The sequence below is a fragment of the Anser anser genome (genome assembly GCF_964211835.1).
Source record: "Anser anser genome assembly, chromosome: 12".
NCBI lineage: Eukaryota > Metazoa > Chordata > Aves > Anseriformes > Anatidae > Anser > Anser anser.
The window spans coordinates 3,412,406-3,430,204 of record NC_139733.1 but is presented as its reverse complement, the minus strand read 5'-3'; the positions used below and the strand labels follow the sequence as shown (position 1 = coordinate 3,430,204).

The following is a 17,799-nucleotide window of genomic DNA, read 5'->3' as shown; positions in this document are numbered from 1 at the left end:
CATGCTATTTCTCTTCTGTCTCCTCCCCTCTTCACCACACCACAATTTACGGTCAACAGAAGAAAAAACTCGGACTAAAAAGGGAAGGCAAGAAGAAAGAACACACTGAGATGACACAAAGCAATATGCAACCACTGGCTGCCAAAGTCACCTGCAGAGAAACCACCATGACAGCAAGGGTTATTATCTATCACATCAGGTTTTGATTTATTTATTTTAAAAATAGAATTCAGTTTTTTTGTTTCGTTGGGTTTTTTTTGAGTTCAGTTCCAAAGTTTAGAATCAAACACAATGTTGACCACCACCACCACCAATTTATTTTCAAGCAACTAATTGCATCTTCCCCATTTCAGAAGAACACTTTAAAAAAAAAAAACCAACACCAGAAGCTTTAAAAAATGAGAATCTTCACAAGAAACCTGACATCAGCTACTTTCCCTCCTCATATGCTGCTCAGCTCTCAAAGGGTGCCAGAGGAAAGGACAGAACAGCTTCCACCTTATGCAAGCATGTTTGTGCACAAGGCTGAGTGGGTGAGGTGGGAGGACAAAGCACAAGAAAGAACACTAAAACCAGCTCATCCAAGGGTTCTGTAAAGGAAAATGCAGCTCCAAGCAAATATGGCTGAGTAGCTGAAATATGACAGTATCTAGGAGGAAAATCAACTCCAACTGCAGTGACTCAGCGAGCTGGATCGAAATCTGCCGATCAGCACGCTTTGGGCAGCTCTTGGAATCCGTTACCGACATAATGCTGCTACCTCTTGGGTGGGGAGCTTCTCTTTTAAGTTAGGAAATAAAGACAAGAGTTGTGTGTGTGCTTGCAACAACTGGTTGCTTGCCTAAGCAAGAGCACATGGATTGATTCCAGCTCAATTATCCCTCAGCCAGGACCCACAAAATTAAAGGTGAACTAGCCTGCCTTGTTTGATCACCTGTGACAGTCCCCCCCCATCCCCACTCTACTTCTGTTGCACCCCAAAATGAGGTACTATTGAACCCCACTTCTCCACAGAAGTAACCTACACATGCCAGAAAGAGTCAACATAAGGCTTTTCATCTCCTTGTGAATTCCACTACCAAACATTATCCACGTATTTGTTATAATCCCCTAAAGTAAATTCAGACACTTGTGATTTTCAGTTTTGGTCATGTGAAATGCACCAAGATTAAGACCTGGGCTCTTAGATAACCTTCTCTTCTGGCAGAGACAGCTTGTTGATTGTCTCAGGGCCAGAAGAGTCGAATACATAATGCTCCAAAGGAAGGTGCAAGAAACCTCATGAGTAATAACTGGGGATTTTTTTACCACATCCATCTGTGGTTTGCAGTCTTTGTAGTCTTTTTACTCAGTCTACATTTAAGCAATGGTTTGAGCTCTTAAAACAATCTGAGCTACAGATTTCATAAGTAATTATATTGTTTAGTCAACTCCTCAGTGATTATTTCTCATCAAAAACAGGCAGTTTCAATACTAAAGCAAAAAAAAAGTGGAAGGTACGTTCAGACTGTAAGTTAAGCAACCTATGAAAAAGTAAAAACCATCACTGTCATGAGAAAAAAAACAAGGCAAACTTTACTGTTACTCCTTTTGTGCAGTTCAGTGTTTTATTGTGCTCCCACATCCTTATAAAAATTGTGGTGGAAAAAGCAATTGGCAATGTATAAGAAGGAGAAGCTATGCTCCAAATATTTTGCAGCAATAAAATCTCTATGGAGAGCAGGGCAGAAAAAGTACATCCCAAACTTCTTTGCGCTTGGTCTAAACAGATCCATCTGCTTTTTAAGCCAGTAGTTCTCTGACTGAGGGCACCAGTGTGCAGCACCCGCAGTACTGCTCTGGCCTGGACACACAGTCACATTTCTGTCAAGTGACCTAGAATGCAATATGGTACTTTTTGCAGAACTAGGAGGTATTCGAACAAGGAAGAGGGAATGGGAATTTGTACTGATTCAGAACCACTGTGGCCATGACAGGCTGGTTCAGTGGATGGAATTGGAAAGTTGGATTTACTACACTGCTGAATTACAGCTTCAGCTGGATTTAACATAGGAGACAACCAAATTTATCAGCATTAACAGATATTGAGCAGCTCAAGAATATTTCTCAATGTGGTGACATAGCACAAAAAAAACATAACCACAATACCTGCTGTGATGTGCATTGTTCACTTTTGCTTACCTCTTTCAGTTCCTGTGCAACAGAATTAAGGCGTTCGTTTTCAGACTGGGTGTTGGCAAGGACATTTCTGAGCTGCTTCAGTTCTGTCTGCAGCTCCATAACCTTCTTCATGTAGTACTCTTCCTTGGTAGCCGACTCCTGAATCAAGGTCTCCTCTCTGCTCTCTCCATCTGCTGCCACCTTCTTGTGGTTGGTATGGGCCTGCCCAAAAGCCTAGGACAGTCAGAAAGACCTTCTGTTAGTAAACCCGGAACTGTGCATAAATAGCTTCCATTTTAAATAGTTAGAACTATTTTTTTCTGTTTTCAGAACATGTTTTTCTGATACCAAACAAAGCAACTTTTTTCTACACCCTCCCCTCCTGGGATTAGACCCTTAAATATTATCAAGTTGCTAACGCAGGGCTCTTGAAAGTAACGTGCAACATCCACCCAAACAGTGTTTTGAGATGCATAGGTTACTTCGGTAGAACTTCTTATAAACCCTAAAAGGGTTTATAAAACCTCTGTAAGAGGGAAAACCAACGTGTTAACTCAAGTCTGCTCTTAAAGCAAGACTCTGGCTTGCAACAAGGCAATCATGAGATGACCAGAAACTTCTGTGTGCATGCATTTTGCATACCTGGGTCAGACCCACTTCTACAGCGACTGCATCACTGAAAACAGATTTAGTACCAGCAGCCTGTTCTTTTCTACTCTTCCTGATCCAGCTACACCAGAGATACTTATCGGCATGCTCGGCTGCTCATTGCTGGAGATTACTGCCCCCTCAAACCTGCTAACCCACTTCAGCCAGAAGTGAGGCAGGCTCACAGAGCTGCTCTGCCACCAGGTTAAGCTAACCTGGGTCATCCTAGCTGAAGTAGGTCAGCATGTGTTCACCCGACAGCTCCGCTGGCTGCTCTCGCTGACTTTATCCCTAGCAGTGCACCAACAAAGGGAGTTAGAGGCAGGTCAGACGTATAACCTCTTCAGCAAAACATGCATCTGTTTAGACCTGACTTTCTTTCCTTTTTTTTTTTTTCCTTCCCTTTTCTTCTTTTTTTTTTTAAAAAAAAAAAAAACAACAAAAAAAACTCCTACTACTTGTTTCTTGGGGGTTTTCATTTTGTCTGAAACTCTACCAGGCAATACTCTAACATCAGTGCTCAACACACAAGCAGCTAGACTTGCACTAAGAAATGTTCTAAAGCAAGCAGTTTAACATTTAAGTAGGTATCTACTTGTAACAGTTTGCCTGGCATGCAGACCAAAGTCAGTGTGATCAATGAACGCTGCCTTCACATTGCTACACCTGCATGTACCACACAGTCCAACCCAAGAAGTGTATGGAGCCTTCAAGTGCTACGGCATCTTTTGGGATGCCAGTGTCCATACAGCAGGTTCCCACAGTCACCAGTAACACAAGACATTCAGCCAGGTCAAGATCAGCATCTCGTAAAACTCCTTGTTCAGACACGCATTACATTTTCAACTAGTCATCTTCTACTAGCTTTTCAGCTGGTATATACTGCCAACACACACAAAAAAAATCTGTTTTGAACAGAAGGAGATTTCAGTATTTTTTACTTCTGTATAGTAGCCCAGATATGTTCATGGTACAGTAATCACCAAATATACCATGGCTGAAACAGGTGATCAAAGATGCCAGCTCTGCCTACAGAGGAAGACACCCACCTACTGCTCCTATCAGACTGAATTTTACTTCAGATGAGCAAATCAGAGAAGCGGGAGACAAATATCCATTGAGGAAATTCTAGCCAGATTCACCGAGATGGCCCAAGGGAAATTAAAAAGCGTCACATTTCAGACAGAAAGTAAAGCACCATCTGCGTGAGTCCTTGTCAAATGAGTTTCAGCAAAGCAGCTTAAAGGCCTAATATCTAAGATCTCCATAAATGTTAAATGGATAGAAAAAACATACACGCTCCTTCTGAAATACACTATCATTTTTCCATGAAGAATTAACATCTACCTCTTACAGACGTACATTTATTTCAAATATTATGGCACAGAGAAAGCGACTCTGAGCACCCATTTGCCCAGTGAGGTGGCATCACACTGTTGGCAGTGGGATGCTTGTGCAGGACATGCTAAAGGTTCGCGATACTCAAAGCCACATCTGATCAGCCAGACGGCAGAGTCTGAGCATGATTCAAGCAAGTAACTTAGCAATTTCTCTAAAGGAGAAAAAATATTGAGGATAATGACTAATTTCCTCTTAGAACTTTGAATGCAGATGCTAAGCCTTGGATCTCTCTAACAATGAAGAGAATTTAATCATTTTCCAGAAGCCGCTATTGCCAGTGACTATGTGAACACACAAACTGGCATAGCAGATGAGACTTCTTTTTTAATCCAATATCCTGTCCCCTATAAAGGCTAACGGCAGATGCTTTAGAGAAAGGTGCAAGAAACCCCATAATCTCCCAGAGGTGTGGATTGCCTTAAGCCTTGAAGCAGAAGGCTTAATGTAAATTTGGCAGAGCTATTAACATTTAGCTATGTTTGTAAAATATCCCTTTATTTTTCACGGTTTTACGCAATTTTAGCCTCTAAACATCCTACAGCAGTATGCTCCATATATTAAGTCATACTCTTACATGACGGGGTTTTTTGTCAGTTTACACATTTGTCATGTTTTAATAAAAAAGAATACCTTTTGTTCCGAGACTTGCAGGTATGTTACTCTGTTCTCCTCTCTGTCATTCGTTGTTTATAGATGCTTCCTTCTATTCCCCAGTGAAGGGGAGATGAAGTTCAGTAAGCTATCACCGCTTTTACATTTGAAAGATTTTCCATGCTGCAATACAGCTGGACTCCCATTTTAGAAATGTCCTTTTATTATGCCTTGTCCTGAATGGCAAGACTATCCGAACCAAAGGGGAGCTACAGACATCAGCTCCCTTGGACCAGCTGCAGAAATCAGCCCTATCCATGATAACTTTTGTGGGCCCTGATTATTTCTGCACAGCAAGGTGGTCATTTACTCTCATCCAGGAAGCTTGTGAAGTTTCAACAGGAAGCTACTGTTAGCTCGACGGCAGTACTGCCTAGGGTCAGGAGGCTGCCATTAGCACCGAGACTGCACGAGATACAGGGCACCTTTGTAACAGACATGGTCACCAGAGCAGGCAGCCTGGAACAGCTCCGTCTGGGTGGGTCTATAAGGGAATAGTTAAAAACTACTTCCCTTTTAACCATGCTCCATGATCTCTCTTGTACATACCTCTAACCAACCCCCATGCATTCCTGTTACCAGCCATTTCCATAATTGTAACAGCCTGCGTGGAACAGGAAATTTAACTTGAACAAAATTATCCAAAATTACAGGGCAACGCAGTTACCTCCTATGGAGGTAAAACAGTCCGGGTCTGTTTTAAATCAAGCTATTAAAAAGGCAGACCGACTTTTTACTGACATGCATGAAGCCTATAAACCTGCACACATGCAGAAGCCCAACATCTGCCCAGACACTTTTGCTTTAACATTATAGAAAACACAGAAATAGAGTTCAAGAGTTCATGAACCAAAATACTATTTTGCTATTTACTCAGCTAAATGTGCTCAAAGAAACTATTTATGCTGGCAAAGGCACAAGTAGCTTCCATCTATTTCTTCAGAGAAAGCTGCACAAGACATGGAAAAAGCCTTCCTCGGGTTTTAACACAACCTGAAACTGCCCAAAACTGCCACTCCCCATCCCCAAAACTACCCAAAACTGCCACTTCCCACCCGTCAGACACATACATGTGGTCTTCAGCCCACCTTCCCCAGGCACCGTGGGGAACACGGCACCCGTCTGCATCCAGTGCTCAGCTCAGGCTGAACAGGAGCAAAACTGACGCCTGGACAGTATGCGTCATCCTAGTCACACGCAGTTTGACTTCCTCAGACAAAAATGTGCTTTTTCGGCTTGTTACCAATGTGAAGAACTTGAACAAAATTAAATACAAAAATGTTTTGCTAGTATAATTCTTTAGCCTTATATACAAGTCAAAATGACTTTAAAAGATAAAACACTTTCTTTCTTTGGTCAGATCATCTCGCATTCTTTGATTGCTAGACAGAAACAGTTAAGTATTAACAAAAGGGAAAATGGCCATTCTCGAGCATGTGGGACACCAAAAACAAAGGTCCGATCTTCAAAGAGCTGCAAGTACTTGCCTAACCAGTCTCCAGGTAGCCTGGAGCCACGTACTGTGCTTTGGCTATCATTTGCAGACAGCAGTTATGAGCTCACTAATGCCTCCTCACACACAATAGGGTAAATGACCTTTCGGTCCTTTGTGTAACTGTGCTACTCCTTCGCACTCTGAAGTAGGCATACAGCTTTCTCCTTGAATATGTGGGTCTTGGTCTAGAAAAGACTCTTAACCACATAGCATAAGCAACTCCACATAGAAATTGCTTTGAACACTTGTGAATAAACACTAGCTGAGGATATTTTCATCCTCTAAGTGGCTTTAACGCTGCGCTCAAGCCGCACAACTTGACAGAGAGCTCCCAGGAGGGAGCTTGGGACACCCCATGCATTGCCCCAAGGTCACCTGGGCAGGCTGAGACTAGAGCTGGGAGACAAGCTCTCCATTTTAGTACACCCTCCTTCTGTCTGGCGTTCAGGAAGGTTATCACACTTCTCCTCCACAGCATCTCGAGGGTGTTGACCTTTTATTCAATAAACCCAAGCTTTGAGTTTTTTTTTCAGAATTTTCCTCTTCATCCACAGGAGGAGAGGGACAGATGCCTTGGTGACCAGGACAGTAACACGTCTTCCAGTTAATGATGCTTATGCTACCAAATTTTCATACCACATAACAGTTCTGTTTCCTTAAATGAAAACAGTTAAAAGGGCAAAGAAAGAGGATGAGAAAGCAAAATTTAAATTAATCATCCTTTTTTTATTTTCTTTTCCCAAAGCACAGCTCCTCCTTGTCTGCAGTCCTTGAAGCATGCTGACGTATAAGTTGGTAAATTAGGCTGGTGGGCAGATGGTCCCAACAGTGCTGGGGTTATTTATTTTGCATTATAATACCTGCTAACTTTTTAGGTGCCCCACATGCAGTCACACATGCTGTACTCTACAGAGCACAGATGCATATTATATTTTAATCACATTTACTGGTAACATCTAGTTTCCCTTCTTTACTCTCTCAGCTGAAGTATAAGGCTGCAACATGCAAACGAGGCTTGCAGAGGGACAAAAGACATGTTTTTGCTAATCAACGTACCTCAAAAATAATTTTGGAAGGAAAAAAAAAAAAGACCCCAAATCACCTTACTACTGAAGTAAACACATAATAAATCTGTAAGACTTTCTGGAACTGGCCCAGGCACCCCCCCTTTGATGGGCAGGGTATTGCCTCCTTCATTCCTAGTTTTTCAAGGAAGAAAAAAAAAAAAAAAAGGCACAACCACCACCTTGATGGACATGGATTACACAATGCACACCATCTAGCACCTACATGTTCCAGCTCGTTCAGAGATGACACAACTCTTTGAAAATGCTAGTATTGCAGTTTTCAAAATTACATATTTTAGAGGCCAAGACTTAATTTCCCCCACTATTGAGCACATAAATCTAGAGTTGCCCAACGTTTCTTTGTTCCCCAGCCTCCTCTGTACAAACCTTCTTTGTACTGTTGGTTATTTTGCTGTCTTGAGCAGTCAGATCACTTTTACTCGCATAAATACGAAGCTAGGAAAGCAGACACAGTTACAGGCTCTCTGCTTATCACAGATTTCCAGCCAACATTAATGTTTGGTATATAAGATCTGGATAAGATCAACAGCATAAAAATGCTAAGTCTCTTGCAGACATTTCTTGCTTTTGGTACTGAATTTTAAGGATATTTCCCGGCTTATTCCATAAAGTGGGTATGATACCAAAAGAGCAAAAAGAAGAAGAAAAAAGACAGTTAAAGATCAATTCTTCAAGTCCTGTCAGTTATCTGTAACTGAAAGTGGATCTAGGAAAATGAAATTCAGAAACCTATCACTGCAAAGGAAAATAAGTGCTTCAGGTGAAAGTTTAACCACAAATCCTCCAATGGACGGCGAGTCAAGATGCTAGTAATGTATTTGCAGTAGAATAAGTAACACTTTATATCCAGGTTGGAATGAAAGTTATGTGCATTTCTGAAGTAACTACAAATTTGCTTTTTTCAAGTGCCTAACAGAAAGAAGAAAAAGCAGAATATTTCAATAAAATCATTAAACTATAGCACACTGTCACAGGACAAAATCTGATCACTGAGATGAAAACACCAATGAAACATTAGACACTTTGGCATATAAAACACAGTAACAACTTACAGGTACATAAGCAAAGGTCAATACATTTTGGACAAGTTACTAAAGTTCAGTCGCTGTGGCTTAAGAATGTCTCTAATCATTAGGGATTGCCACCTCAGGCTGGTAGCTTCATTCTGCATCTTCCTAATGCCTTTTTTTTTTTCCTGGATCCTGTTGATTGGCGGAACCATGCTGGACTAAACAGATGACAGCTGTGATTCATTATGGCAACCCCTTGTTACACAGAAGGAACAGCTGATCTTTCACAGATCTGAGCTCCACAACCTACCATCGCACAGCTAAACTTATGCTGTGCTTGTAAGCAGTCAGTGTTAACAGGGCGCAGAGCCTCACTTTGCCCATTGCCTTTTGCCCTCCAGCACTCAACAGGAAGCTTATCTTCCTTCCTCTGATGGACCAGCTGCTCTTAAAATTTCATGCCAAAGCACATGTAAAAACAAAAAATAGGCACAACAGAGAGATGAGAGGAGAAATGCTTTAACTGAGCCACCCAGCCCGCTAGAGCAGGCCTGTGATGACAACTGCTGCATCATCTCATGCTCTGTTCCCACCTCGCCCCAGCTTTGTGATTTGGGGAGTTTCACCTGCACAGGACAGCTCTGCCTGCTGAAGTGCAGACCGCAGCTTTTCTGACAAGCTATGTGTAAACCCATCTGCAATCTGAGGCTAACTATGGCTCTCAAATTTATTCTGAAGAGCATTCCTCATCAAGAAAGCTAGCCAGGTCACATACAAGCTAGAATTTCATTTGCAAGCAGTTTTCAAATGGCACTAAGTAATACTGGTATTCTCTTCCCCCCAAGTGAAAATCCCACGTTTGCAAATTTTGCTCCTAGCAACTCCACTTAATTTTAATTATCAATATTAAACTAATCAGGATATGTTAATATGCATCAGAAGAATAATTAGCACTAAAAGCCACTCACATTTTTGTTCATGTTTCTGCACCGTCAGCCTCTGAATTTAATTACAAAATTTTAGCACCAGTTCAGCTCATATTTTTTTCTGCTAATCAAAACCAAAATAAAAGAGGTTTTTCATGGCTTCAACAAGCATTGCACATTTTTCGTAATAACAAATTCATTACGACCATAACGATCTGAAACAGCAACAGCAAAGTGTAAAGACAGTACTCTGAAGAGTTTTAAGCCTCTTTGCAGTGAGCCAGGAGTTGAATAAAAGGAGGTATTACATCCCTCTGGTGCAATACGTTCATATATATGAAAATTTAAAATGAAAATGAAGCAGTCACATATGCATTCTTCAGCTAGCAGACCAGCACTGGACTAACAGCTGCTCAGTAATGTCCGTAAACACATGCACTAGACTTGTCCCAGAAGCCTAACGCCACAGAGACACAAGCCTTGTGGCGTGCTCCATAAACACAGCCACGCTGCCAGCACGGCCTAACCCTGTGCTCCCACTGCCTCAGCCCCTCACCCGGCCCAATGCTGCCTTTCATTCTGAGCAAGGGGCTGACACGGCCGCACCAGGGCCTGCAGCAACCTTCAATGTTCATAGCAGGGCAGAAGAGAAGCCAGCCAGGCAGCTTTCCTGCCCCAAACCACCAGCCACAGCTGATCAGAACAGCTGTGACAGTGCCATTGAGGAGCAGGCCGCTGAGTGCCTGCCGCCTTCCCTTCCTTTCACCATCACCAGATGTACTCCAGATTTAACAAGGGTTCACTTCAGCAGGAAGAAATAAATACAAACGCCTTATAAGATCACAGTGTTCTCCCTCACAGATTAGAGGGACATTCCACAGATGATTTAGAAATATTTTTTTTTTTCCCAAATGGTAGAAACACACTGGAGCCTATATTTAGAATGCACTGCTTAAGTGCACTGCTGCTGGGATGAAAAGGTTTGCTGATAAAAGTCTAATTTAGCCTGTCAGCTTAGTTAGTTGGACACAAGCTGTACAAACTCACACGGTTCTGAGGGCTAAACACAGCCGTGCCCAAATCAATAGCCAAGCAGCAACTCCACCTGTGGTTACAAGAGCAAGAGGCCACAAACTGGCAGGGCTGGACGCAGCTGGGAAGGGGCTGCAGCCATCTCATCTCTCCCAGCAAACATGACTGATATGACCCACCAAAATAAAGAGGAAGGTGAGGGGGGATAAAACGAGCTCAGTGAAGGCAGTGGAAATTGCTCAGAGCGATTTAGGACATACACCACTTAAAATCATTAGCATTTGACTTGTTTTGTTTAGATATAAATGCTCCATTTCCATTGCTTTTGTGGTTCGGCATAGACTCCTCTTAGAGGTGCGAATGAAGGGGTCTAGACATGCTAAAGGAATTACTCACCTGAGTTTGGCTTCAGGTGTGGAAATTGCTGAAGCAGCTAAGAATCAGTTTGCTTCCAAAGTGAATTCATGTGAAAAGATGCTAACGTGACACCCTTTGAGTCATGAGATTTAGAAATGCACAAGATCCAGCATGAGGAGCACCAAGAGCATGTTTCTCAGACACCCTCTCCTTGCCCTCCCAGATCACAGCTCAGGTGTGGCAGGGCTGCTCCCCTGCCCACTCCCTGTGGCAAGGCTTGCAGCCTCACCAGCGAGTCAATATGGGAATTATTCTTAGCCATTTCAATCCCTCCCGTTTGGTTCCTCACTCAGCAACAAAGCTTGGACCAGAACTCATAAGCAAGCAAAGTACTGAACCAGGTCCACCTTAATGAGCATAGGCAAAAATAACACATCATAAGCCAAACAAGTGCATGCAGAAGCGGTGAAGACAGAATGTTCATGCAACATTTGTTCTCAGCCACAGAAGTTCAAGCTAACAGATACCTGGAGAAAAAAAAAAAAACACAATGAGCAATTACAGGAAAAAAAAAAAGTGATGATTGCAGGAGAAAAAAAGCACAACCTGGTTGTTTTGTAATGCAAAAAAGGTAGAAGCTAGATACTTCAGGACAAGAAAATTATGATTTTGAGATTTACTCCTAAAGAAGCTAGACATTTCTTCAGTCACTTGTAGCTGCGCTTTTTCGGCACTGATTCCACACTAGTCTTAGACATTCAATCTACTTTCTTCTTAGTTTTTAAGTTTTCATGATATGGATGCCTGCCTATGCCAAAACCATCTCAAGACCAGGTATAAAATAGAAATTATTTCTGGACACTCTTGACAGAAGGAGAAATCCTTCGGGCTGTCCCATGCCACTATCCCACAGCAGAGTGAAAATTTCAGGTGGTTCCTCACCTCTTCATGGTTTACACATAAAACATAGCAAGGAGGGGAAAAGGTGGTTCTCTGTCATTTGTAACATCTCTTTAACATGTCATCCCACAAAATGGCCTCAATTGTATTATAGGAAGTGTTTTTGCTTAAGCACAAAAGACAAAAATAAACATTATTTTCAACTACCACTAGATTTACCAAGTGTCCTGATGAAACAGTACCTTTAGACCAGTAGACTATGCAAGCTGATAATTTTTAAAACCTTTCCCCACCATTTCCTATGAGAGGGAACAATAAGCAAACTTAAGACAAATCAAGCAAGACCACCACTGCTAGCACTGCTGCAGTCAGGAGGCTTAATCGCAAATGCAATCCTGCAGCCTGCACGTGACCTGCCTTGCACCACAAACAGATTTGCCTGCAAATGGGTCAGGCTGTCATGCATAATTCATACGAGCTTCCCCATGACTTGTTAAGATTAAACCAGACTGTTAGCCAATAGCTCTCTGCTATTAAAAAGCATAAAAAAATTGGTCACCGATTAGTCGCACTGTATCCTTCTGTCTGACACATGTACCATACACGTGCTGCAGTGGATTGTATTATGCATAATGTTAACCTAGGAGTGGTATGTAATGGGACATATTTTCAGAAAAAGCTTTTGGATTTCGTACAAGGTAAGAGATTTCAGGAGTGTTAAATGTCTCTGACACAGCACAGGAAAAAAATAAGCACAGCTCAGGTTAACAAATCCATGTCTCAGACTTCAGTTGCTCAGTTCTGTTTCCTGAGAGAAGAACTGCATGGTCAACATTTGTGTTAGACTACAAAAGGATCTCCATTTAATATATCCACATAACACTGGGTAATTTGCACATACATCTCAGGTTGCTGCTGCTCTCTGAAGTTGATGGAACAAGTGAAGTGACAGGCAATTTACATCAGCTTTCTACCTTACATATAACAGTTTTACACTCTCTCATCGTGGAGAATCTACTCTTGCAGAAAAGAACGTGTGTCACAGCCCATTTTTCATGAGGAAAACAGACACAAAGCGGTTAAATAATACATTCAAGGTTAAACATCAGTCAGCATGAAGGAAGGAATAAACTTGAAGCCTGCAGTCTCCTGGTCAGGCACCCTTCAAATTCATCGGTCCTCCTCTCTGCTAGCAAATACCTACATTGAGAATTTATTCCTGCTGGTATGATTTAATCACACACAATTATCTAAATATCCTGGCCATGCCTGGTCACCACAGCACTAAATAGAAAGTGCTACATGAAAAGAAAGGTGATATATAAGTTATCTGTTATTGTTCAAAATGAAACCAAAACACTTCAAAAAAATCTCAGAAGAAAACCACACAAGGATTTACCTGCACACTTTCTGGTAGGTGTCACGTTTGAGTGACAGACTTGAGAAGAACAAAGAAAGGGCAAGGAATAGGATAAGACAGGGAAGGGAGAAAAGTCAATCCTTTGTTACATAAGTTGTCTTTAGAAAACATAAATATATTTAAAATCCGTTAATTAAAATTGAGGATCAAAGCAAATGTATCGGCACAGATAAATACATAAGTAACAGTAACTGATCACACACACATTCAAATGTCAAAAGAAAAACAAAAAGGTAATGGCTGATGTAAATTCTAAGTCAGATCCTGGATTCTCCAAAGCAAAACAACATTGTGGCTTGTAGATGTGAAGCAGTTTCTCAAGATCTGTCAATAAAACTATTAACATACAACATATGTGGCAATCCAAATTTGGATACAAGCCAAAAAGCCTTTTCTGAAATAGTTTGATAAAGAGATCCAGCAAAAAAAAAAAAAGATACAAGCATATACACCCAGGATGTACAACCTAGTTTAATCTTACTATTTACTTCTTGGGTCTTTTTCATCTTACTAGTTCATCAAATCTTTAGTTCAGTCTCTATAATTCAGCATGAGAATGATGGTAAGAGGCTGAAATCACTTCAGAGGTCAAAAGGCTGGTCACTAATATGACAACACCATCTGCATAATGCTAGATCACTGACGTGAGCCTAACCCCCAAACTGGCACAGCTGCTAAGTCCTATGCTAGAAAAGAGTGGGCCGAGAGGAAAAGAGAAAAATCCTTCTGTGATGGTCATACTGTGTTCAGGTACTGCCTTTTCCTAACCCAGTCAGTCCGAGGCACAGAGGAGATTCACAAGTTTCAACTGGACTGTCAAGAACATTAGATTTTTCCTGTCCACACCCCAATTTCACTGCTCCCAAAGAGTAAAGGAAGACATCTCAAAGAAAAGAAAAATAAAAAAAATCAAGAAGTCCACTACATAAAAACCACCAACAACCACCAAAAATCCCTGCTCATAAAACTGCTTGCTTATATTAGAGTGCAATTTTTGCAATTGCTTCCCTTTAGACAAAAAAAAATAATCTTTGCTAAGTAAGAAAGTTAAGCACTAAGAGCAATAAATAACCAGAAGACAAGAGACTGGTTTTATTCCCAGCTCTTCAATGAATTTCTCACATTGCTGTTAGGAAAGCCATTTCATCATTTTCTGCTCATTTTCCTGACCTACATGAGAGAAGCGAAAGTCTCAGTGCCCTGTGAAGTACAGAAGACATAGCAGTAAGCCTGCAAAAAAAGGAGGGGGGGACACAACAAACAAGTTTTGCTTTTGTACTTCACTGTTGCACTTGCTTGGGGTTTACACAGTCCTCTCCTAAATTGCACCCTGAGCCAGGATGAGCACTGCTCACGTATTTTCACATGATCACGCTGCCGGCCTCCATGTCTAACCCACAGCAGTGCCGAGGGCCATCTCTTCAGAAGCAAAATCTGCAGAATGAGCACAGTTACTCCGTGACATCCAGTATCAGACTTCAGTTTGATCTTCTGTCCTGCAAGCACCAGTACTACAACGCTTACGAAAGCCGATACGTTTCTGTAATTTCAGCTTTCCTAATTCCTCAGACAATTACTTTACTTTTTAATCTCAGAAAATTGGTTATTAATCTTCAGAAGTATAAAAGGGGGTTGAAAATGCTGACAAAAATGGGATCGATCCAACCCCAATCAGTACGCTGGCAGCAAACCACCAACTCCTGCCTAACTGTGAACGCCCTGGGGTCAGAAGGCCTGGTCACAGCAGGCTCCCATTAACCCCGTCAGCTGCAAGTGTGGGACCGGACCTCACTAACAGCCAGCGGCCTACACGCACAACAGCACATACTTTTCTCCTTGAACCTTTTCATAAAAGAAACATGCAGGAAAATAGGACACGAGTGTCCTTTGTGCTCGTTTCTGCTCGAGTGAAGCCAACGTTTGTCTGCGCGCTGCTCCTGAGGGCACCAGCCTGCCCCGGGAGCATGTTTCTCCCCGTTCTCCAGGCCAAGCATCCAGCAGCACGCGGTGCCGAAACATCAGGCAACAAGGGGCAGTCTTTAATAAATGCCACACTGCCCTTTCCTCCACAGTGACACGCTGCTGTATGGAGCTAATTGAACGCAAAAGATGAGCTGATGTGAGACGTTAACCCTTGCTTTCTCTCACTCAGAGAAGTTTAGGGGCTGCAGCTTGTTGCCGCAGCATACAGCCCACCATCCCAAGCACACTGCTAAACTGACAAGCAAAGTGCACGTGTATTTGACTGAGAGGCATGTTAAAAAGAAGGGAAATTAGTTTAAAACTCACTGAGCAGAAAAGCAGGCACAGGAGTAAGGTGATATAAGAGACAGCTTAACTGGAAGTAATCCCATGCCTTTTTCAAGGGTTTGATAAGCACAGTGATGTGTGTGCGTGCACTAGGAGAGCAGCATTACATATGTGCTGTCACTAAATACACCACACAGATGCCCACTTGCCATTTGGGAGCCCTCTAGTAGCTGTATTCCAGCTTTTTGTCTGATGTAAATTGAATAGGATTTGTAGAAGCTCCCCTTCTAAGGGGCTGTCATTAGCTACTCTTTTATAAGGGGTTTATCCACCAGAAATTGAAAAGAACCCAAACCACCGATAAAAAAGCACAGTTAATCAAGATGACTGCCCTTAATTTTCTTTTAAAAAAAAAAAAATATATATATATATATATATGCAAGTCATTAGACCAAAATCAAACAAAGTATTTTCCTTCAGTTGTTCTTTACAATAACTCAGAGATTCACGGCTTCATATTGATGAGCAGAGCAGGGAACACTACCCATCGTATATCCTTCTTTAACCACAAGCACCGAAGTGTGCTCAGCATCCGCGTCCTCTCCTGTTGGCGTCAGTGAGCTGCCAGCCCTGCCTGTACACATTACTGCCTGCTGACTTCCAAGGGGGTGGCTGGAGAGTGTGGAGTTAAAAGCTAGAGGATATTAGTCACAGGGCATTTCATTCAGCACTGTTCCCTCCCTGTGGGAGGGAGGGACTTGCCCTCACCACAAGCCTGGCCGTGGAAGATGTGAAGGAGGAGCTGCTTTGTTACCCAGCTGGCGCTACAAACCAGCACACACATCTTTCCAAAACATGATCTGTCGCTCACACACACACCCAACTGGCACCAAAATTCATCTACCGACAGCGTGGAACATTCCCTCTCACCCTCCCTGTCCTATGGTGGGGACAATTAGCAGGACGGTGCCCCCACCACCACGTCAGCACCCGCAGCTCCTCCGACATTCATCTTCCTGGGAAAGCCACCCACCAAGAGGCAGGCTTCAAAGCCTGCCTGCAAGTAAGTGGCTAACCATCAGCTGTGCCGGCCCTTCTGGGACCAGGCACCCAACGAAGAGATGTTTTGGGTGTTTTTTTTTTTGAGGGGGGAGAAAAATTACCATAACTGTAGTGGGGAAGGAAAATTAGAAGGCCCCAAGTGCATCTTGCTGAGCTTATATTACAGGGTCGTGGGGGGGTTGGTGTGTGTACATACATGCTTCCTTTTAAACAAAGCAAAGGAAGAGCGTGGGGTGGGTAGGAAGGTGAAGGGGAATATTACAGAAAGAAGTCCGCACAGAGGCCTCTCTTCAGGATAGTTTCAAGCCTGGTGGGCAAAGGGGAGAGGGAAGAATAAAAAAGCACTACCCAGAGGCATTTTTCTCCCTCTGCATCATAACAGATCGATGAGCTAATGGTCTCCTCTGTTTCACGCAGACATCTGCGCTTTAGGACCACGGTTCAAGCCCAGGCCTCAAAGAAAAGAAAGATGCCACAGAGGGAGCTATACAAGATAAGGAGTTAACGCTACTGAACATTAGCACCATTTATTAGTGTGAGAGTAGAAAAGACTATGAACTTCTACCCACAAGTACAAAGGGTGCCCTTCACTGTCCACCAGGGTATCAAAGTACATGTAATATTCGATCTTTTCAAAATCACACCACAGAAATTTTGGTAATCAAATTGTTGATTTTTAAATCCTTGGGCTAAGTTTTATGGAATGCTTTCTTTGTACAGGCCACGTCAAAACATCAGTTTGATCCTGTTAAATGGGCCATCTTCTCCTGTGTATGAATCAAGAGGAGATTGCAAATAGATTATGAAAAAGCATCCTGTTAGACTGTCACTCTTCTGCAGACACTCAAGAGGTGAGCAACTGTCAGGACTCATATATCAAACAACAGTGAAGAAATATAATGTAGGTATTACCTACAATGAAATAATTAGAAAAATAAAAAACCAAGATCAGTGATCTGTAAATATCACACTAGTTCTCTGGCAGCTGGCTACAAAACGTAAGCCGTAACTAAAGCCTTTTAATGGTTCTAAAAATGAGTGATGAACATTCAAAGGGTGTACAATAAAGGTACAATAGTGGTAAAATACAAATGTCAGAAATACAATAGAAATGTCAATAGAAATGGTCAAAGGGGTAAAACAGAAACGTGAGGAAAAGCTTATTCCTTCTTATAATGTTAGCTCTTTACTTAAAACTCAAAATCTTACTGAAAAACACACTTCATACAGAACAGTGTAGGGTTATCATAAATACATTCCCAAGCCTTTGTTATTAAAATATCAGGCAAATTCACAGCAGAGAAAAAACTAAGTGCTATTAAACATGAAGATACCAGTTGCTGTTCAGCAAGCACCTGATCAGTAAGTCCCTGAAAATTGAGTAAATGTGTTATGGAGG

The 17,799-nt window shown here is 42.1% G+C and overlaps 1 protein-coding gene and 1 long non-coding RNA gene across 8 annotated transcripts in view; one reads left to right on the top strand and one right to left on the bottom strand.

The window, feature by feature from the left end:
• BICD2 (BICD cargo adaptor 2) overlaps positions 1-17,799 on the bottom strand; it is an 88,309-nt gene that overhangs the window by 40,036 nt on the left and 30,474 nt on the right. For all 7 annotated transcript variants that reach the window (XM_083795960.1, XM_083795958.1, XM_083795959.1 and 4 more), the window contains exon 2: positions 2,182-2,394. In XM_083795960.1, coding sequence (XP_083652086.1) covers positions 2,182-2,394 — 213 coding nt within the window. The remainder of the gene's footprint in view (positions 1-2,181; positions 2,395-17,799) is intronic.
• The window catches only part of LOC310880332, a 38,465-nt gene continuing 23,066 nt past the window's right edge, over positions 2,401-17,799 (top strand). The window contains exons 1-2 of the long non-coding RNA XR_014571626.1: positions 2,401-16,401; positions 17,121-17,251. This is a non-coding gene — a long non-coding RNA (uncharacterized lncRNA). The remainder of the gene's footprint in view (positions 16,402-17,120; positions 17,252-17,799) is intronic.